The following is a 22,273-nucleotide window of genomic DNA, read 5'->3' on the forward strand; positions in this document are numbered from 1 at the left end:
TTGTAGACAGCAAATAGATGGGTCTTGTTTTTTTATCCATTCTGATACCCTATGTCTTTTGGTTGGCGCATTTAATCCATTTACATTCAGTGTTATTATAGAAAGATACGGGTTTAGAGTCATTGTGATGTCTGTATGTTTTATGCTTGTAGTGATGTCTCTGGTACTTTGTATCACAGGGTCCCCCTTAGGATCTCTTGTAGGGCTGGTTTAGTGGTGACAAATTCCTTCAGTTTTTGTTTGTTTGGGAAGACCTTTATCTCTCCTTCTATTCTAAATGACAGACTTGCTGGATAAAGGATTCTCGGCTGCATATTTTTGCTGTCTAGCACCCTGAAAATCTCGTGCCAATTCTTTCTGGCCTGCCAAGTTTCAGAAGAGAGATCAGTCACGAGTCTTATAGGTCTCCCTTTATATGTGAGGGCACGTTTACCCCTTGCTGCTTTCAGAATTTTCTCTTTATCCTTGTATTTTGCCAGTTTCACTATGATATGTCGTGCAGAAGATCGATTCAAGTTACGTCTGAAGGGAGTTCTCTGTGCCTCTTGGATTTCAATGCCTTTTCCTTCCCCAGTTCAGGGAAGTTCTCAGCTATTATTTCTTCAAGTACCCCTTCAGCACCTTTCCCCCTCTCTTCCTCCTCTGGGATACCAATTATGCGTATATTATTTCTTTTTAGTGTATCACTTAGTTCTCTAATTTTCCCCTCATACTCCTGGATTTTTTTATCTCTCTTTTTCTCAGCTTCCTCTTTTTCCATAACTTTATCTTCTAGTTCACCTATTCTCTCCTCTGCCTCTTCCATCCGACCGTGGTGGTTTGCATTTTGTTTTCCATTTCCTTTAAAGCGTTTCTCAGCTCCTCGTGACTGTTCCTTAGTCCCCTGATGTCTGTAGCAAGAGATTCTCTGCTGTCCTGTATGCTGTTTTCCAGCCCAGCAATTAATTTTATGACTATTATTCTAAATTCACTTTCTGTTATATTATTTAAATCCTTTTTGATCAGCTCATTAGCTGTTGTTATTTCCTGGAGATTCTTCTGAGGAGAATTCTTCCGCTTGGTCATTTTGGATAGTCCCTGGTGTGGTGAGGGCCTGCAGGGCACTTCCCCTGTGCTGTGGTGTATAACTGGAGTTGGTGGGCGGGGCCGCAGTCCGACCTGATGTCTGCCCCCAGCCCACCGCTGGGGCCACAGTCAGACTGGTGTGTGCCTTCTCTTCCCCTCTCCTAGGGGCGGGATTCCCTGTGGGGTGGCGTGGCCCGTCTGGGCTACTTGCACACTGCCAGGCTTGTGATGCTGGGGATCTGGCATATTAGCTGGGGTGGGAAGGCAAGGTGCACGGCAGCAGGGGGGGCAGGCTTAGCTCGCTTCTCCTTAGGTGATCCACTTCAGGAGGGGCCCTGTGGCAGCCGGAGGGAGTCAGATCCGCTGCCGGAGGTTTGGCTCCGCAGAAGCACAGAGTTGGGTGTTCGCGCGGAGCGAGCAATTTCCCTGGCCGGAACCGGTTCCCTTTGGGATTTTGGCTGGGGGATGGGCGGGGGAGATGGCGCTGGCGAGCGCCTTTGTTCCCCGCCAAACTGAGCTCTGTCGTCCGGGGCCTCCGCAGCTCACCCTCCCTTTGTCCTCCAGCCTTCCCGCTTTCTGAGCAGAGCTGTTAACTTATGACCTCCCAGACGCTAAGTCGCACTTGCTGTCGGAACACAGTCCGTCAGGCCCCTCCGCTTTTGCAAGCCGGACTCGGGGGCTCTGCTTGGCTGGCGAGCCGCCCCGGCTCCCTCCCGCCAGTCCGTGGAGCGCGCACCGCCTCGCCGCCCTTCCTACCCTCTTCCGTGGGCCTCTCGTCTGCACTTGGGTCTGGTGACTCTGTTCTGCTAATCCTCTGGCGGTTTTCTGGGTTATTTAGGCAGGTGTAGGTGGAATCTAAGTGATCAGCAGGTCGCGCGGTGAGCCCAGCGTCCTCCTACGCCGCCATCTTCCCAGAATCCTCCTGAGCTTAGTATTTTTAATTTAGGGTAGTGTGTAGCATATAATACCTAATGAGATATTACAAGACAGATTTCTTTACATTCTTGTTTTTATTTTTTTTTTCCAACGTTTATTTATTTTTGGGACAGAGAGAGACAGAGCATGAACGGGGGAGGGGCAGAGAGAGAGGGAGACACAGAATCGGAAACAGGCTCCAGGCTCTGAGCCATCAGCCCAGAGCCTGACGCGGGGCTCGAACTCACGGACCGCGAGATCGTGACCTGGCTGAAGTCGGACGCTTAACCGACTGCGCCACCCAGGCGCCCCACATTCTTGTTTTTAAATAATTTTGAGGATTGGGGCACGTGGGTGGCTCAGTCAGTTAAGCGTCTAACTTTGGCTCAGGTCATGATCTCGTGGTTTGTGAGTTCCAGCCGTACATTAGGCTTGCTGCTGTCAGCACAGAACCCACTTCGGCTCCTCTGACCCCCCTCTTACTGCCCCTCCCCTGCTTGTGCTCTCTCAAAAATAAATAAAAACAAGCAAATAAATAAATAAATAAATAAATAAATAAATAAAATAATTTTGAGGATTTGTAGAGAAAGTTCCTTTGATAATGTCTTTTTTTCAATGTTTCAAGTTTTTATTTAAATTCTAGTTAGTTAACATGCACTGTAATACTAGTTTCAGGAGTAGAATTTAGTGATTCATCACTTAACATGTAACACCTAGTTCTCATCACAATAAATGCCCTCCTTACTACCTGTCACTCATTTAGCCCTTCACCCCGGGCAACCTCCCTTCCAGCAACCTCAGTTTGTTCTCTATACTTGAGAGTCTCTTTTATGGTTTGCCTCCTGTTATTTTTTTCTTTCCCTGTGTACATCTGTTTTGTTTCTTAAATTCCACATGTAAGTGAAATCATATGGTATTTGTCATTTTCTGACTGACTTATTTCACCTAGCATAATACTCTAGTTCCATCCACATCGTTGCAAATGACAAGATTTCATTCTTTTTATGGTTGAGTAATATTCCATTGTATATATATACATCTTCTTTATCCATCAGTTTATCCATCAGTTGATGGACATTTGGGCTCTTTCCATAGTTTGGCTATTGTCGATAATGCTGCTATAAACATTGAGGTGCATGTCCCCCTTCAAATCAGTATTTTTGTATCCTTTGGGTAAATACCTAGTAGTGCAATTACTTGGCCATAGGGTAGTTCTATTTTTAACTTTCTGAGGAATCTCCATACTGTTTTCCAGAGTGGCTGCACCAGTTTACCTTGCTACCAACAGTGTAAGAGGGTTCCCCTTTCACCACATCCTCACCAACATCTGTTGTTCCCTGTGTTGTTCATTTTAATCATTCTGATAAGTGTGAGGTGATATCTCATTGTAGCTTTGATATGTATTTCCTTGATAATGAGTGATGTTGAGCATCTCTTCATGTGTATGTTAGCCATCTGGATGACCTTCGATAATGTCTTAATGATAGATTTTTTCAATCCTTTGCTCCAGAATAATTATAACCATATTAATAAGGCTCAGACAATATTTTACTAAAGTTAGTCTGAATCATAAATGAAACAATAAATAAATGGAAAGAGGGAAGAAATTCAAAGTAAATTCCAACCTCTCACTTGCAATTTCATAGATTTTGCTTAATGTATGATTGAACATGGGGCAGAATTTTAAATTAAAAATAGAGCAGTGTAGCAAACAGGGACAGAATTTTAAATTAAAAATAGAGCAATGTAGAAAACAGTATAGTTATATGGACTGAACAACTTGGAAAAAAACATGTTATCCTCAAAGCTAATATATTATGTCAGATAACAAGAAAGCAAAGTTTACTTCATTATCATTTCAGTCAGACAACTACCCAGAGATCTAGTTAGTGTCTCATTCATTTTTATAACTTGTGGTTTTATATTTTGAAAAATAAAAGATTATGGTCAAAATTGACTATATTTTCCCCTCTGTCTCTGATTCCCCTGTGGGAGGAGATGCAGTTCCTAAATCTGCCACAGGCCATTACTTAGAGAACTGGAAAAGGACAGAGTCGGAAAGTAAAAGCAGAGACACTTGCCTTTTCTCCTTATATCCTTGAAACACAAATAGTCTACAAGTAGAAGGAAGACACTGAAATACTCTCCATTGTATTACTTTGCTGAGTTTTTCCTGTGTATCAGGTTATGGGGGGAAAACTCCCACAGTGGTTTGAAGTATATTCTAATTTAGCTTAATCTTCCATTTCAGTCCTCTCATTCAGTCTTTAAACCGTGTTTATGTTTGAATAAATAGAGCAAGTAGACAATAGAATGTAGAAATTTAGATAAATAAAAGTAAGAACTACTTTCATAGGTATTTAGAAATGTAAGTTTTTAAATATTTGCATGAACACAGAATCACTCAATTTAAAAACAATTTGCATATAATTATTTTAAAAGCATTAAAACCTTTAGTTATAATTAGGAATGAAAAATCAACTGAATTGAAGTTTTCATATGCAATAGACATCCTTAATGTTTAATGGTAATTTTCAAAACGGTTGATTAATTTTTCTAAAGTTTGGGACACTGCTAAAGGATGCTCAGATATTTATAAAGTTCTCCTTTTGAGATGCCACACCAGATACCCGCCAGTAGAATATTGCCAGAGGGTATTATCTTCTACATTTTAGTGTATTTCAGTGAAATTTGTTCTGTTGATAGGCTTCACTGTTACACAGTATGAGGTTAACATTAGCCTAAAGTGTTATCAGTCATGTTTGCACAGATCAGCACACTGGAGTAGCAAAAGTACTAATATAAATTCAATTATAAAAAAATGTGATCTGAGCTAATATAGTACCTTTCTTTTTATATACAAACAGGAGTGAATTTGCTGTTGGGAACTCGATCTAATCTGTATCTGATGGACAGAAGTGGAAAGGCAGACATTACTAAACTGATAAAGCGAAGACCATTCCGTCAGATTCAAGTTGTAGAGCCACTCAATTTGCTGATTACCATCTCCGGTTTGTTTAAGAACTAAAATTAGCTAAGTAATTATGCAGATAAATTAGGTTCCAAACTAGGCTAAAGACTTTCTCAGGTGACAGTGTTCATAGGAAAGCACTTTAAATATAACCTTAAATTGGGACACCAAACTTCCCTACTTGTGTTTTCTTGTCTATTTACAGTTTGAACTAACTTCTGACTTTCCTTCTGTGTCTGGATATTTGCTGGTAATGCACCTAAGTCATTGATAAGAAAAAAACATGTCATTTACATCTTTCATGTACTTTCTGAGTAGCCACCTACAACCTTATGACTCACAATTTTACCCACCCATGTGTACATGACCACATTCATCATATACTTTTCTTGTGATTTACCAGAAGTTAACAAAGAACAAACTGGAAAGTAATTGGATAAAAATGAAAGTGTTGTCCCTGGCACAGCCTTATCATGAGAGTCTTCAGATAGGATTAATTACAAGAACAGATACCCTAAGACCTCGACCTTATTCCCACATAGTAATTGAACTTCTTAATTTTGGTCAGTCAGAGCCTGAATCTCTGAATATGAGAGAGCAAGTAAACAGATGTTAATAATAATTGTCACTACTAAACAGTACTCGGTATTAGAAAAGCACTAGTATTAACGCCAACTGCAGGCAAAAGATGATTGACAAAAGGATAGGAAAAGTTAAAAAAAATAGTTTGTAGAATAAAATGAAGCTAATTACAGCTATTTGTGTGTTTGCATACTTCCTGTCTGTACCTAGTAGCTATGTGGCACATTAATTAATGATTATTTATTTTCCTAAAAATTATTAACTCTGCTTTAGGTTTTGGTTGGGGGGAAATCCTCTCTAGATATGCTAAAGCTTCATGATTTTTTGATCATGTTTCATTTTCATTAATTTATAATTGCTTGAGGTACAAAGATACAACATTTAGATTTTGAAAACATCTGGGTGGCCAAGAGACTGCACATCTGGAAAACCGATTTATTTATTTTTTATCCAACTTTCTCTAACCAAAAAGTGCTCTTTTTAATGCTTAAGTTTCTCTCAAATGTAGATTATTTTTGCATCAAATAATACTGAGAATATCAGTGTAGAAAGATACCTAATTAGAGTACAAATTTATTCTACCTCTTAAGAGTAGAATTGAAATAGACGTAGATGTCTGAATTCTAATGCTGCTTTAAAAAATGTCATGCAAAAACATATGTAAGATTAATCACAAGGAAGAATCCTATTGTTGGGCCTAGAAATCTTATAAAAATAAACTATAAAAATGAATATGAAGTCACTATGTATACAAATAAATGTGTAATTTAATGGTCTGTTTTTCCTGAAGGAATTGTAAGAATTTGCTGGGATTTACAATTAGAAAATTAGCATTAAAGATAAATTGGATTGAGAAAAACATGATAAAACTTTAATTATTTTCTAAGTATGCTGGAAAGAAGGAGCACAAAAAGACCCTTCCCACTAGCCCCGAATGCCTAACAGTGAATATATCAGACATCCCTCTCATGCATACATACTACCAGGAACAGCTTCTGGGTCTCTGAATCCCAGAAAGATCATGACTTAGATAAAAGCCAAAACATGGATGGTAATTCTATTACCTGCACCATGGCAGTCTTAATCTGTCCCAAAGATGTATTTTACATTTCTTCAGATAGGCAGATAGGTAGCTGGTAGACATTTTGACTATCTCTTGGAAGTGAGAGACTAAGAAAGACTTTTCTATCATATTTATAAATCCTGACGTGAAGAATCTAATAATAGTGTAGTTTTTCTAAAAGTGCTTTTTACTTTAATGAGAAGATTTTGTTAAAAGGACAAAATACTGTTATTATTTTCTCTTTCTAATATAATAAAAAATAGACAGAATTGAAATACTGTTTCTTATCTATCAGGCCATAAGAACAGACTTAGGGTGTATCATTTGACCTGGCTGAGGAACAAGATTTTGAATGATGATCCTGATAGTAAAAGAAGACAAGAGGAGATGCTAAAGACAGAAGAAGCCTGCAAAGCTATTGATAAACTGACAGGTTGTGAACACTTCAGTGTCCGTAAGTCTCTTTTCATGTTTACTATAGCTATATAAAGTTTGCTTTCCTTCATTTAGTAAAGTACATTGGGGGTGCCTGAGTTGCTCAGTTGGTTGGGCATCCAACTTTGTCTCAGGTCATGATCTCACGGTTCGTGGGTTTGAGCTCTGTGTTGGGCTCTTTGCTGAAAGCTCAGAGCCTGGAGCCTACTTTGGATTTTGTATCTCCCTCTCTCTCTGCACCCCTTCCACTCATGCTCTGTCTCTCTCTCTCTCAAAGTAAACATTAAAAAATTTTAAAAATGAATGTTTTTAATGGATCTGCAATACCTGTATGGAGATTCATATGATATTATCTTTCTTTGGAAAAGCAATAAAATAGAATCGCATAATAATTCCACTTTTTTAATTGGAAAATTTATCTTAATACTGACTAGGAAACTTTGCAATGAGTAGAAAAGAAAATTCCTCTGTGGTCTGCTGGTTCTTGCTTCCACTGTCAATATTCATGAATATAATTGCTAAATATTTTTCTGTTAGATTGTTATCATTTGTCCTATCTCTTTACAACTATCCACTGCAAAATGAGGTAACAACTCCAGGGTCTCAGAATCCTGCTCTCATCTGTCAACAATTAGACAATTATAATATCCCATTCTGTTCTATTTCTGAAGCAAATCTCCTCTCAGCCTTTGTTTTCTTCCTTTCCTTTTCATTAATTACCCCTTCAGACAGAACTAGTGACATAGATAAAAGATAGCTGGAATTACATGATATTTTAACTGGGTGTTGCTATCCTGACTGACCATTTCTGTTCTGCATATAAAGAGGCTTTTCCAGAATAGTTTCCATATGTGTTTATATAAGTACACATACACCATTAAAGGGAGAAATGAGTACCCAGACAAACTAGGCATTAAACAACTTTTTTCTAGTCTTATGTATCACTACTCTCCTCCAAATCATATTGTATGTATTTAGTAGCCAAAGGTGAAAGAGATCCCAAGATGTTAAACAAAGAGTTTGTATAGCAGAACTGCCTCCTATTAACTTGTAAATTTTTTAGTTCAACAAGAGAGAGTTTACAATAATCAATTACAAGAACACCTTGCAAATCTGTGTTCTTGGTGAGTAGATGGATTAGTTAAGGCGTTTTTTCCTAGCTGAACCCATTACAACCCTCCCATAACAACTAAAAGCCTTTGTCTTATTGACATGTGAATATAGGAGGACAGCCATGTACTCATATTTGCATGGCATTTTCATAGCCTTTCAAGATCCATAAAATAATGGACTGACACCAATTACTGCCATATACTAAAATTATAGGAAGTGTTTGCTTAACAGAGAATTTCTTTGCTTGTTGGGGGTATATTAATCATGCTTCTTTAGCCTACTTGGGTGTCGAAAAGAAAAAGTAACAACCAGAGTCAGAGAGAGAGAGAGTGAGAGCAAGACCAAGAGAGAGGGGGGGCCCAGGTATGAATAAGAGAAGGGGGGAGAAGCCTTATATTTTGTCTCTGATGAAGTCTGACTAGAAAGGACAGAAACAATGTTCTAAACAAGGAAAAAGGGTTTTAACACAAAATATAAATCTAGGAAGTAGGACAACATATTCCATAAGAATTAGAAGGTCTGAAAGAAAGCATATACTTTTTATTCATTTCTCTTTTTTTAAAGCAGCTGTATTGAAATAATTTACATACCATAAAATTTACCCATTTAGAAGTGTACAATCAATGGTTTTTAGTATGCTTGTAGAGTTTTTTGACCATTTTCATTATCTCAAAATAACCCCCATAGCCATTAGCAATCACTCCACATTCCATCTCTCTTACATTAACCTTATTCTCCTCAGAGTCCTAAATAATCACTGATCTACTTTCTTTTGCTATAACTTTTTCTTTTCTGAACAATCTATTTAAATGGAATCATATATTATATGGTCTTTTGTGACAGGCTTCTGTCATGTAGTATAATGTTTTCAAGGTTCATGCATGCTGTAGCCTGTATAACTTGTATCAATATTTATTATTTTTATTACTGAATAGTGTTGCATTGTATAGATATACCTTTTGTTCATATGATTTTTGCACATCCATTATTTATACATTTATACTCTTTACAAATTAATGTGGATTAATACACGAAATGTATTAACCTGTCATACATGTGTCTGTACATGGGAATGCATGTTTTATATTCTCTTGGATGGTACTGCCAGACTGTTTTTCAAAGTGGCTCCACCATTTTACATTGCCGTAAGTATGGAGGCTCCATTTTCTCTTCATCTTTACCAACACTTGTAGATGTCTGTCTTTTGATTCTAGCCATCAAAGTGAAGTGGTATCTCATTGTAGTTTTGATTTGTGTTCCCCTGATAACTAATGTTGTCATGTATTTATTTATTTATTTATTTATTCATTTATTTACTTATTGTTGTTGAGTTGTAAGCATTCTTTATATATTCTGGATCCTAGGCCCTTATCAGATATATGAATTTCAAATATTTTATCCCATTTCATAGGTTATCTTTTCACTTTCTTGATAGTGTTTTTTTGATGCCCCCAAATTTTGATTTGGATAAAACTCAATTTATCTATTTTTTTTCTTTTGTTTCTTATGCTTTTGGTGTCAAATATAAAAATCCATTGCCATGAAGATTTATTCCTATATTTACTACTCAGAGTTTTATAGTTTTAGCTCTTACATTTAGGTCGTTGATCCCTTCTGAATTAATTTTTGCATATGGTGTGAGGTAATGGGTCCAATTTCTTCTTTTGTATGTGGATATTCAGTTGTCCTGGTAGCATTCGTTGAAGAGAATATTCTTTCCCAACTGAATGGGTAGGACACCATTGACCATAGATATATGGGCTTAGTTATAGACTCCAAATTCTACTCTGTTGATCTATATGCCTATGCCTATCTCAGTACTACACTGTTCTGATTACTGTAGCTTGTAGTAAGTTTTGAAATTGTGAAGTATGAGTCATTCAACTTTGTTTTCCTTTGGCAAGATTGTTTTGGCTATTCAAGGACTCTTCTAATACCATGAATTTTAGGATCAGCATTTCCATTTCTGCAAAAGAGACTATTGATATTTTAGTAGCAATTAAATTTAGTCCATAGATCACTTTAGATAGTACTGTCCACTTTTTAAAATATTTACATTTTTATTATTTATTTATTTAGTGACTTAAAACAACAGTAATTTATTATTTCTGATAAGTCTGTGAGTTGAGCAAGGCTCAGCTGGATTTTTTTGAATATAGTTGACAATATAATATCAAATTAGTTTCAGGTGTACAACATATTGCTTCAACTTCTCTGTATGTGATGCTGTGTTCACCACAAATGTAGCTACCATCTGTCACCATACAATGTTATTACAATATCGTTGACTATGTTCCCTATGTTTTGCCTTTTATTTCCATGACTTATTCATTCCCTAACTGGAGGCCTTTATCCCCCACTCCCCTACACCAACTTTGCCCATCCCCTGACTGCCTTCCCTCTGGCAACCATCAGTTTGTTGTCTGTATTTATAGGTCTGATTCTGATTTTTGTTTGTTTATTCCTTTTTTTTTTTAGATTCCACATATGAGTGAAGTCATACAGTCTTTGTCTTTCTCAGTCTGACTTATTTCACTTAGCAGAATATCCTCTAGGTCCATCCATGTATTGCCCTTTAAGAATGTTAAATCTACCCATCCATGAACAAAAAGTCTTTCCATTTATTTAGGTCTCCTTTAATTTCTTTCAGCAATGTTCTGTAGTTTTCAGTGTACAATTTAGAGTACTCTTAAAGTCTAATGCATACACTTCATAAAACTATATAGTTAGTTTTGTCACCTTTTGGGGGGCATCAAATTGTAACTAAAAAGCTTTTCTAATATATATAATCTGTGCTTATATTGTGGTTATAACATTCTTAATGACCAATACAAATACCTGAGTGTTCTTGTTAACTCTGTGGCATTGTTACTTCTTTGTGTTTTATCATTGTAGTCCAACATGAAGAAACAACATATATTGCAATTGCTTTGAAGTCATCAATTCACCTTTATGCATGGGCACCAAAGTCCTTCGATGAAAGTACTGCTATTAAAGTAAGTGGTCTCCATTTTCTTTAGATCATATGGTTTTTCTTTTGAGAAATTGTAAACACAACAATATTTTGAAATATACTGGCATAAATATATACCATTCTTCTACAGTTAATGTAATTTGACTATACCATGTGAATAATTATCATTTAACCCTTTTTTAGATAATTCACAGGTGCCACACAGCAAGGGAGAGTATGAGAGAAATCCCTGACCCCTCCCCTTAGAGGACTACCCTACCAGCTCCTCTCTCCCAATTCCTGTAGTCAACATGAAGACTTTTTCTTCTAGAGCCCCAAACACAGGCTTTGGGTGCCACCCCAATGACTTGAAGCTGAGAAATTCCCTGTTCTCTCTTAGTGGGGGGTGGAGAGCAGAGGGAAGGTGAGGAAAGGTGTGGCAATGGTAGAGGGGAGAGCCCCACTGAAAGACGAATGAGGGAAGAGAAAGCCTTTGCTCTAATTACCAGGGCTACAAGGATGGGGGTGGTGAGAAAAGGGTGGGTCTATATCTCATCCAAGCTGGAACTCTAAACACATTTCTCTCCAGAACTATTGCAAGGAATGGTGGTTAGGCTTATTTGGATTACCAGTAATATTTCCACCCTTATTATGGTTTAACTGAACTTCTATGGATCAGTCTCTTAAGGTAACCAGTTGGTGTCCCAAACAACTAAGTCACTAATGATTTTTTAATCACATCTCATAAACTGGGGACTCTTTATGTTTATTAGTTTTTAATAATACTCCAGAATTTTGTGAAATAGGATTATTTTGTGCTTATTCTGTAGCAGTGAGGACTGATTAATGAACTGGGAGCATTATATACAGCCCCAATAACTCCTAATCTGGAGTGAACATCAGAATCATCTGCAACATTTGTTAAAAGTTTTGATCTCAGACCCAACCCCAGGCTGAATTAGTAGGTCTGGAGTAGGGCCTGGGAATCTGTATTTTTAGCAAATGTTTCCGGTGACTTTGAACTAGTTGGTCCATGCACAAGTTTTTACAAAGCACCGATTAAGGACACATCATGATAGACTCCAACAAGGTATTTATTAAATAATTTTGTATCTAAGGTCAGGATCTGTTTACATGGTATATTTTCGAGGCCAAAACATCACATGTATGCAATAAGATGGGCTAATTTCTATAACTGCCTCTTAATGTCTATTTGAATAATAAGTATGTTCTTTTGTAAATAGCACAGACCTCTATATTAGACAGTCTGTGTCTGCCCTGGCATAGGTTACAGGTCTGATCTGATCTCCCTAAATTGGGCCTTGGGTCAGCTGTCAGTATTTGGATATGGGTTTGTTCTTGGCTGTCTGCTGATTGGTCAGAGCTGCCTGATATGGAGCTGGAAAACAAAGAAGATAAGTACCAACAGTCTGTCTAGCCTGATATACAGTTTCTGGTCAAAGTCCTCCCTCTAGTTCTTGAATCTCACCTCATGACTACGGTATGGTGAATCCTGTGATGCCCAGTCTTCTCCTGTGACCTGAACTTGGCAATGAATCCTGTTTGGCTTTTTGTTTCCTTGGACTAGGAATCATAGGAGCCTAGAGTACATCCATTCTATGGTAGGTTAACATGTCTGGCCTTTTTCATTCCCTACCAAGTATGCATTGATCAATCAGCAGACTCCGAAGGAGACTACATGTCCTATGAAGCCTATATACGAATACTGGCAAAAATACAGGCAGCTGATCCAGCGAACCGGTTTAAGAGACCAGATGAGCTCCTTCATCTGCTGAAACTCAAGGCAAGGAATTTAAAGACAGAAAAAAGAGTGAAAAGAGTGCAGGCCATACAAGGTTCTTATAATCATTGGAGATTTGGCCTCTGAAGGAAAACTCAAAATTTAAAACCTCAATATAATTATGTTCTTGTTATAGTAACAGACCTAAGAAAAATTGATAATACATAGGTCTCTAAATGCATTATATAATTTTAGAAATCAACCAGGATTTTATAAACATGTTAAACAAGAGCATGGGAACATTTACCTTAGTCAGAGTGTCATTTTTGGCCTTTCGGCCATATTTGGTTTTATATCTACAGGTGTTTCCAACAGTTGGTCATAAGCCAGTGACAGTTGACCTGGCTATTGGTTCTGAAAAAAGACTAAAGATTTTCTTCAGCTCAGCAGATGGATATCACATCATTGATGCAGAATCTGAGGTTATGTCTGATGTGACTCTGCCAAATAACGTAAGATCCCTAGAAATTGTACGCCACAATTTGAGTTTTTCTAACAGTCAAAACTCTTAAAGATTTAAAAATATGATTATGAATATCTATACTGGAGCTGAAACCTAAAAGATAAGTATAGAGTACCAGAAAGTAGTAATGGATAAACAGAAATCACTAATGGCTTCTTAGCCACACAGCTGAGTCTGTTTATTCTTCATATATATTTTGTCTTGCACAGTGTTTTTGTTTGTTTGTTTGTTTTTAAATGAATAGAGTTTACACTTAAAAATCTGGACTTCCATTGATAAACCAAAAGGTCTGATAACATCTGGCTCTCATTACTATCTGGCCATTATCAACTGGAAATTATTCCTGTCTGGCCCCTTTTATTTTATTATTATTTTTATTTTTTTATGGCTGCCCCCTTTTAGATGGAATATATACATACATTGCCTATCCATCCACCTTTATGTATTTATAATAACTAGCCCTAGTAGATGTATGAGTTTGCAATCTTTGCTTTTAGTCCTTCTGTACCCCATAATACATTTTTAAACAGATTCTTTAAAAATACAGCAGTATTGCAACATTATTATATGTACCCTCCTTCATTATCCAAATCCTAGTGCTTTAACTGTGGCATATAGCAAATTATCATAGTGTTCTCTTATATAGTATCAATTATAGTTAGAATTTCTGATCAAAGGATTCAGCAGTTTAAAAGATAATGTACTTCAACTCTTAACTCTTAAATAATTATAAATAATGAGACTATGGGGAAATATCTAAAATATGGATAATTGTAAAAATACCATACACATAATTTATAGAGTTCGAACATAATACCCCCACACACATGCACCATACAAAATATGATTCTGAGTGTCTCAAATTTGATGGTAGCAGTGATGTTTGCTTTATTGAAAATTATATCTTTTTTAAAAAGGGCTGAAACAACAAATCTCTGCTTCACCCTTTTTTAATTCCCCAGTTTGTTGACAACTAAAATTTTAGCAGTTTAGCATTATATAAAAGTCCAGGAGAAAACTTTTTTGTACTTTTAAGTCACTGTAGTAATATGATATTTTACATAGCTTTCAGAATTGTCTCATACATCTCTGAAAAATTACATAGAGCAATTGTCAGATCATTAGTGGAGACATTTAAAAAAACATATTGGTCATATTAACAATCTAATTAACTGATCATTCAGTTGTCACCTATGAGTATATAGAAACCACCCTGTTTATAATGTAGAAAGTATTGAACCAAGCCCAGCCAAAGTCACTTAGATATGAGTTCAGATTAATATTAATGTAAGTATTATAGTACTTGTCAGTTGGAATGTCTTCCATAGCTTCCTGAATCTTTTTTTATGACATGGCAGATAGCCTTCATTTTGAAGCCAGTGCCATATTAAGCATTGCAATATTGGTCCAAGTTTATACTTATTTGAAACATCATTCAGGAAGATTGCACTCTGTGTTCTACTTGATTACCAAGCAAGGAGAATTATTTCCTTTTGAAACAATCAGTTCATTATTGTAGAAGCAAGAATGAGAGATCAGTTTTTAAAAAATTATTTTATGACCTAATTATGATACCTTAAGTATATTCAAAAAATAGTATTTTTAGCTAAATGCCCTAGTGTCCTGACCCATTAAAACAGTAAGGACTCTAATAAAATGGAGGGGAGTGTCTTCTGAAACAGAATGCACTAAAAATGCTATTTTTCCAAGAGCTCCAAAGTACAAAACCTGTAATGCTACGAGGGAGCCATGTGTGCTAAAGAATATCTGGTTACTGCAGGAATCTTCTGAGAAGCAAGGGAATTACCTCTGAGGCTTTCTGGATTTACAGCAGTCCACCTCTATTCTAAACAGATGTTTTTAGACAACTTTCTTCCTTGAAATTTCTTTTTCTCTCTTCCTTCATCTCTTTTCTGATTCAATTGCTCATGCAAGTGCCCAGGGAACGCATTAAATTTGCTTTTCGCCTCTGGATCCCCATTTTAGTTTTAAGGATTGTTGTTGCTGAGACATGGCCTCAAGCACTTGGCCTGAGTGTGCTGGGTTTGGCAAGTATAGTTTCTGACCTTATTTTCTTGTAACTTGCTAATTTAGAGAAATAATAAAGGAATGTAATTGTTCATTTCTCAGAGAAATACTACTAATGTGGCAATTTACGTAGTTTAAAATTTATCACATTGTTTTAACATCATAAAATTAACGAATTCTTAGATATTGCTTAATATTTCATATTATGTCACCTGATACATCTCTCATGTCTGAATTGTGTATTGAAGATATTTTATGATTATATAAATTAGATAAGAAATTCTACATTTTTGTGAAGGGAGAATGGCTGTTTTATTTCAAGCAGTGATGAATATTATAAAGTTGCCCCTTGTAAACATTTCAAGCTCAAGCTTTTTTTAAAGATAAATTTCTATTTCTGATGTAAATTAATTGTGTAGATAACCAGTGATTGTGTATTTGTTAGTTGGTTCACATATTCATCACTAAAGTATTCATTAGTGTGCTGAAATGAATCTGTAGTCCAACTCTGTAACAAGTAACATTTCTTTTATCATTATACACACTTTGTTAAATTTCAACAATTTTTCCTGTGTTGGAAATATCTCTCTGCTTTTTTTCAAACAAAGTTTTCTAAAGTACACTATTTAAACAGTGATGTCTTTATGACATGGAAAAGGCTCTTTTCAAAGAGAGCATAGTGTTTAATATTAAAATGTTAGATAGCATGCTGTTTAATATTAAAATAGAAGTTTCTTTTCCTCCCTGCACTTCAAACCCCTTTTTGATCTTTATTGCTCAGTCAAGCTGCTTCAATTAAAGTAGTAGTGATAAAATGTTGGACATATAAATCTTTATGAAACATAATTCCAGCCCCTGGAAATCATTATACCACAGAATATCATCATTTTACCTGATTCCTTGGGAATTGGCATGATGCTCACCTTCAATGCTGAAGCCCTTTCTATGGAAGCAAATGAACAACTCTTCAAGAAGATTCTTGAGGTGTGGAAAAACATACCAACTTCAGTAGGTATGTACAAAATTTTTTCTTTTTCATATGATCCTATAGAAACTTCTGTTTTCTGAAATATCACATTTCCTCAAGGCATATAGGGTTAATTTAGGATACTGCATACTTACTAAGTTGTGTGTGTTTGCCATATGCTTAATGAATTCACAAGGCTACTACAAAGAGTCTAATTTCAACTGCTTTAGTTGTTCATGTGCAATAATCATAAAATTAAAATAAGAAAGGAATTCCTTTCCACAATAATCCGTAATTTTATTTTAATTCCCTTTGGTTGCAGATTTTATGCAGATGTTGGAAATGCTTCATTCCCTCACACTGATGTTAGGGGGTTACCTTTATCTTAGGAGACTGCCAAATTATCATAAAAGAAGAGCAGAATATCTCTATTTCATATAGTAAATAGTTATCTGTTTAAAGAATGATAATCCTGTGAAGAATCAAATACAAACTAAATATGTGACATGTTGGTTATCACTAAGATTTCATCGTCCTTCATTTATGTAAGAGATAAATATGACTAGCTGGAATGCCTATTAGGTACTATCCAGGTGGCAACATAAAGAAAACTGACTTCATCTTCATAAGGCCAGAACATTGTTTTCTTCTTGACCAATGCAGGACTGCTCATCTTCAAAATATGAATAACTTGAGACTCTTGTGTATGTTTCTGAGGTTTGGTGACTACAAAGGTGGTTGTAGATAAGAAACAGAATGCATATGAACAGGAAAGTATTAGGGAGAATAGGAAGATTTGATGGAGGGTAAATGATTCTGAAAGGAAGAGGAGATTAATGAAGCAAATAAAGGGGAAGGGGGAAGGAGAAGAGGAGATTAATGAAGCAAATAAAGGGGAAGGGGGGAAGGAGAAGTGAAGGGAGGGAGGGAAGGAGGGAGAGAGAGAGAGAGAATAGGGTAATTTGTCTGTTAAAGAGTTGGAAGCTTCTGAAATCTTTATGAAATGGTTAAGTGTGATTCCCATGTGGCTTTAAGGACCAGTTTGAAAGAACTGCTTTTTAATGGACTTTTTTTCATTATGGGATGATGGCACTTTGCATTGCATTTGCAGAATCCTTTCTTTTTGCACACAGTGTTAAGCATTGTCCTGAAAACCTCTTCCAATTTCTTCAAATAGGTAAGAACTCCCAAAGGGTTTAAAACCATTTTCAGTGACAGAGGTAAATGCTTATAATTGACAGACCTGGGACAAAAGAAACTGAAAAATGAATCTTGTTCTAACCTTTACAATGGTACATTTGCAATCAATATGTTAATCAGAAATTGAAATAAGGAAATTCAGCTGAAATGGGAAACTGGGCAAACCCCTATATTTATGCCACTGGACAATCATAGGAATCAAAGGGTCTTAAAATGTCATCTCATAAGCTCTTGTCCTTAGGCAGGACAACTTCTGATGTAAAACAAAAAGCTATTTTAAGTTGCAAGAATTTGAAAAATGTATCTCTCCATGTAAAATAAAGTATGGCGCTATAAGAATGTGATATTTTGGTTTGTGTATTAGGGGTATCTTGAGAATATACTAAAGACTACAGTATAACACTGCTATTAAGGAAATCAATTTCTCCTTCTGTCTAAAAACAACCGCTTTGTTATTTAAAACTAACCTAGATCCAGATTTCCACAATCTAAAATTTACATTACCTTGAGATATAATAAATATTTTCAATAATAAGATCATTGATTTGTATTTTCAAACAAATAAATAGAGGCTTAGCATTCACAGCAGGTATCACTAGACATACCCACTCCAAATCATTGGATCCCATTTCATAAGCAAGCTAGCTCAGTAGCTAGGTTAAATGGCAAATTAATGTTTTTCAGAATTAAGGTGAAAATTGTATAATTCCATATGAACTGTGTGCTTGGACTCAGCAAGTACCCTGTGTGTTAAATTTAGAATTGTTTGCTCTGTGTGGTTGTTGACAAAAATAACAATTTTAATAAAGTATTCATATAGGTGAAAAAATTCAAATCTGGATAGATTAAATCTATTACTTGTTTCCATCAATCAGGTCATGGATTCCCCTCACTTACTTTGTATCTGGAGTGATTTTAATTCTAGTCTGAAACTAGACTTAAGTCTTCTTCCAGGAGAGCCATTTGTCTGAATAAAAATACAACTATAAAATATAATTGCACAAAAAAGTGCAATTATAATTTAATTACAATTTTGTAGTCAACTTCATACACAAAAATACTTTGAATTATAATGGAAAGGAGGCAAGAGATAATAAATGCTTAGTAGGTTTTAGTTGAGGAATTCTAAATGCCTCACACTGTGCCTATAAAAAGTCACCTTAATCAAGTTTAATAATTTTTTCATGTGTCCTTTTATGCATATTTAATTTTTACATATATAGGCCGGGTAAATTTTGGCTTAAAGGTATTCTAGAAATTTTGACAATGATAAAAATTTTAAGACTATATTATAACAACTCAGAGTTTATTGTGCTTATAATAGAATAAAATGGAGGGGTGCCTAGGAGGCTCAGTCAGTTGAACATCTGACTCTTATTTCAGCTCAGCTCATGATCCCAGAGTTGTGGAATTGAGTCCCATGTCAGGCTCAGTGCTAAGCATGGAGCTACTTAAGATTCTTTCTCTCTCTCTCTCCCTCTGCCCCTCTCCTCTGAACTTGTACTCTCTCTGTCTAAAAAAAATATATTTTAAAAATAAGAAAATGGGAAGTCTAATGAACTGAATTCTGATTTTAGTCATGTTAATATAGGAATGGAGGTGCCTTATTTTGGTGTTCTCTAGACTATTTCAGCTTGACATAAAATTTTGATATTATTTTAAGTGCAGGATTGGATTTATTTATGGAAATTTGCTTTCCTATAAAGTACATAAAATCAAAGTAAATATTAAACATTTAACAATAATACTGCTCCCTGTGTCAGAAAATACCTTACAGCACCAGATGACTATATAGCTAGTTACATAATTAGGTTTTTCTGCTTTAAGCAATTTTCATAATTTTTTAATTGAAATTCAGTTAACGTACAATGTTATATTAGTTTCAGGTGTACAACATAGTGATTTTACAATTCTATACATTACTCAGTGCTCACCACGATAAGTGTAGTCATTATCTGTCAACATACAATTGTCATAATCTTTATTGTCACCAAGTGACACAGAGTCCAAAAGTTAAAATCTTAATAAAATTTCCTGAATAAGATTGAGCCTAAACAGTATCAAATTAGGTGTAGTTCTGTTTATAATGTGGTGATTCATTGACTTCCATTAGAGTTGCTAAAGTCATTATCTGAGCAAGTCATTTTTTAACAGTTTTAATTTTGAAGTTAATCAGGTTTTTATGTATGTCACTTGAGCATAAATACAAACCCTTATGGAATGCTATACCTCAACTAGACTGTAAGATAAAAAAAAAATGGCTGTCAGTTGATTTGACTTTTTACAAACAGGATAGAATTAACACTTAGCTTTTTCTGTGGTATTAGGGTATATGAATACAAAAGTTAATTGAGATCTAGTTACTCAACATTGATCACAATTGTAACAGTAGATAGCTTGCATGAATACCACTGCTGAGCAGCATAATAGGCAGATGACTAACTGCAGAAGGAGGGAAAAAAGAATATGTTTACCTGAACTATAATAATGAGCTTCTTAATAATCAAATGTTGACTGCTTTTCTGCTTTTTAAATTTTTATTGCAGCTTTTGAGTGTACACAGCGAACCACAGGATGGGGCCAAAAGGCCATTGAAGTCCGCTCTTTGCAATCAAGGGTTCTGGAAAGTGAACTGAAGCGCAGGTCAATTAAAAAGCTGAGATTTCTGTGTACCCGAGGTGACAAGGTATTGTTTATATCCCATAGTTACAGCAAAAATAAAGCACACAATGAAAATTAAACAAGGAAATCCAATGCCTTCTGTCCATAAATATATTTATGACATAATTCCCAAGTTGGTAAACTATTGATGAAAACAGTTTTTCATTTTGCAGTAGTAATATCAATTTGGTAAATGATGATAATTTGATTTGAAAATTTTTTTTTCTAAAAAAGTAAAAATCCTAATTATGTCCTAAGAAAAACTTAACCATTATTTTGTGTGATGCAAAATCCATTATTGCCTTTGATGCACAGTTCTGTTCATATTTGTATTAATGATAATTTGAAACAGAATGCTTGAGTAAATCTGTCTTTTATAGTTTTCAACATAATTCAATAATAGAAGAAAAAAGCATTTATGTTTCCCAAACACCTAATATGTGGTAGAGTTTGTGCTAAATACTCACAACATTACTTTAATCTTCACAAGTGGGTATTATTTCCATTTTAAAGGTAAGAAAAATAAAGTTAAGATTTGTCAATTTTTGTGTAGTGTGATCATTTTTAACAACCAATTCAGATACTTTAAATGGAAAAAATGCATTGTATAAAATCATTACAGTCTCTACATATTATGAGAAATAATAGCATGAAAAAATAATCCTAATAAAATTATAAAACATCCACCTTTGGAAGACATTGCAGAGGATTCAAATTAATATTAGAACAACCAGGGTAAAGCATTGTGCATCAAAGAAAAATACTGGTTTGCAATATGACGGGACATACGTGGGAAGAATCAGTGTTTGAGGTCAGATGGTCTTAGCATGCAGTACCGGCTCGGCCACATAACTAGGTATAAGAACCTGAAAGTTTGATTTATCTTCCTGACCCTTAGTTCCTTCATCTCCCAAATTAAAATATCAAAAACTGCTTTGGTAATAATTTTGACAATTAGTGTTAATGTGCATATAGTAAGCATGTCATATACTGCCTGTATATAAAATGTGTTAAGTCAAGGGTAGCTAGTGTTATCATCATCATCATCACCATCATCATCACCATCATCAATATCAAAACTCTTCTAAGTATATTCATTGTGGATGTATAAAGCCTTAGTCCTAACAAGGAGGCCTCCATTTGCTATTTATATTCATGTTCTATTTTAATTTTCTGTATGGCACAGACCATATTCATAAGACATGTTCCTCTCTAGGCTGATTAATTTAACTCATACTATCAATGTATTGATGTCATGTCCATTCCACTGAAATGGAAAATCCCACAAAATAGAAAGTTTCAGTAGCCATTTAAACACCGTTAACAATGCCAAACAACATTGTTTAATACATTTCCTTGTATTAAAAGAAAAAGTAAAGCCAACTTGAGTAAAAGATTTTTTTTAAAGCAAAGGGGAATCCTTAACCAAAACAAATCAAGAATATCAGCAGAAGTACAGTTATATAGAATACGGTAAAAGATTATTTTTAAATATATAATTTAGACTCTGTACCAATTTAAAGTCTTGTTCTTTCAGGAAATCCTGTTCTGAAAAAAAAAATGTATGGCTTAATAATTTTAATTGGTTGATGAAGAACAAATGAAATTATAGTTGTATCTGTAAAATATCAGATAACAATGTATAAAATATTTACTGATGGTGTCTCTTTCTCTCTTTCTAAAGCTATTTTTTACCTCTACCCTGCGCAATCGCCACAGCCGGGTTTATTTCATGACCCTTGGAAAACTTGAAGAGCTCCAAAGCATTTATGATGTTTAAAAGGTTCCAGTGATTTATTACAACATTTACAAACATCATAAATATGAAATCTGCATCTTAAAATTTCTGAGATTAAATGAGCATTCAGTTTTATTGTTAGGGAAAAATTAAATCAGATACTTTACTTTTAATGTAGCACAAAATAGTTCTAATGAGAAATGCAGCTTTATATATAAAATTAACTATAGCAAGCTCTGTGTACTCCAATGGTGTACAATGTCTTTTGCACAAACTTTGTAACTTTTGTTACTGTGAACTCAAATATTACTTTTAGTA

The 22,273-nt window shown here is 35.3% G+C and overlaps 1 protein-coding gene across 1 annotated transcript in view; it reads left to right on the top strand.

The window, feature by feature from the left end:
- The window catches only part of NRK (Nik related kinase), a 166,789-nt gene extending 144,792 nt beyond the window's left edge, over positions 1 to 21,997 (top strand). Inside the window, exons 22-29 of the mRNA XM_047082137.1 lie at positions 4,848 to 4,991; positions 6,892 to 7,050; positions 11,040 to 11,144; positions 12,759 to 12,901; positions 13,201 to 13,350; positions 16,242 to 16,401; positions 20,103 to 20,242; positions 21,902 to 21,997. Coding sequence (XP_046938093.1) covers positions 4,848 to 4,991; positions 6,892 to 7,050; positions 11,040 to 11,144; positions 12,759 to 12,901; positions 13,201 to 13,350; positions 16,242 to 16,401; positions 20,103 to 20,242; positions 21,902 to 21,997 — 1,097 coding nt within the window. The remainder of the gene's footprint in view (positions 1 to 4,847; positions 4,992 to 6,891; positions 7,051 to 11,039; positions 11,145 to 12,758; positions 12,902 to 13,200; positions 13,351 to 16,241; positions 16,402 to 20,102; positions 20,243 to 21,901) is intronic.
- The last annotated feature ends 276 nt before the right edge of the window (positions 21,998 to 22,273 follow it).

This window comes from Lynx rufus, unplaced genomic scaffold (genome assembly GCF_022079265.1).
Source record: "Lynx rufus isolate CCGP_SWC_20201006 ecotype Redwood Valley unplaced genomic scaffold, mLynRuf1.p SCAF_19, whole genome shotgun sequence".
Classification (NCBI taxonomy): domain Eukaryota; kingdom Metazoa; phylum Chordata; class Mammalia; order Carnivora; family Felidae; genus Lynx; species Lynx rufus.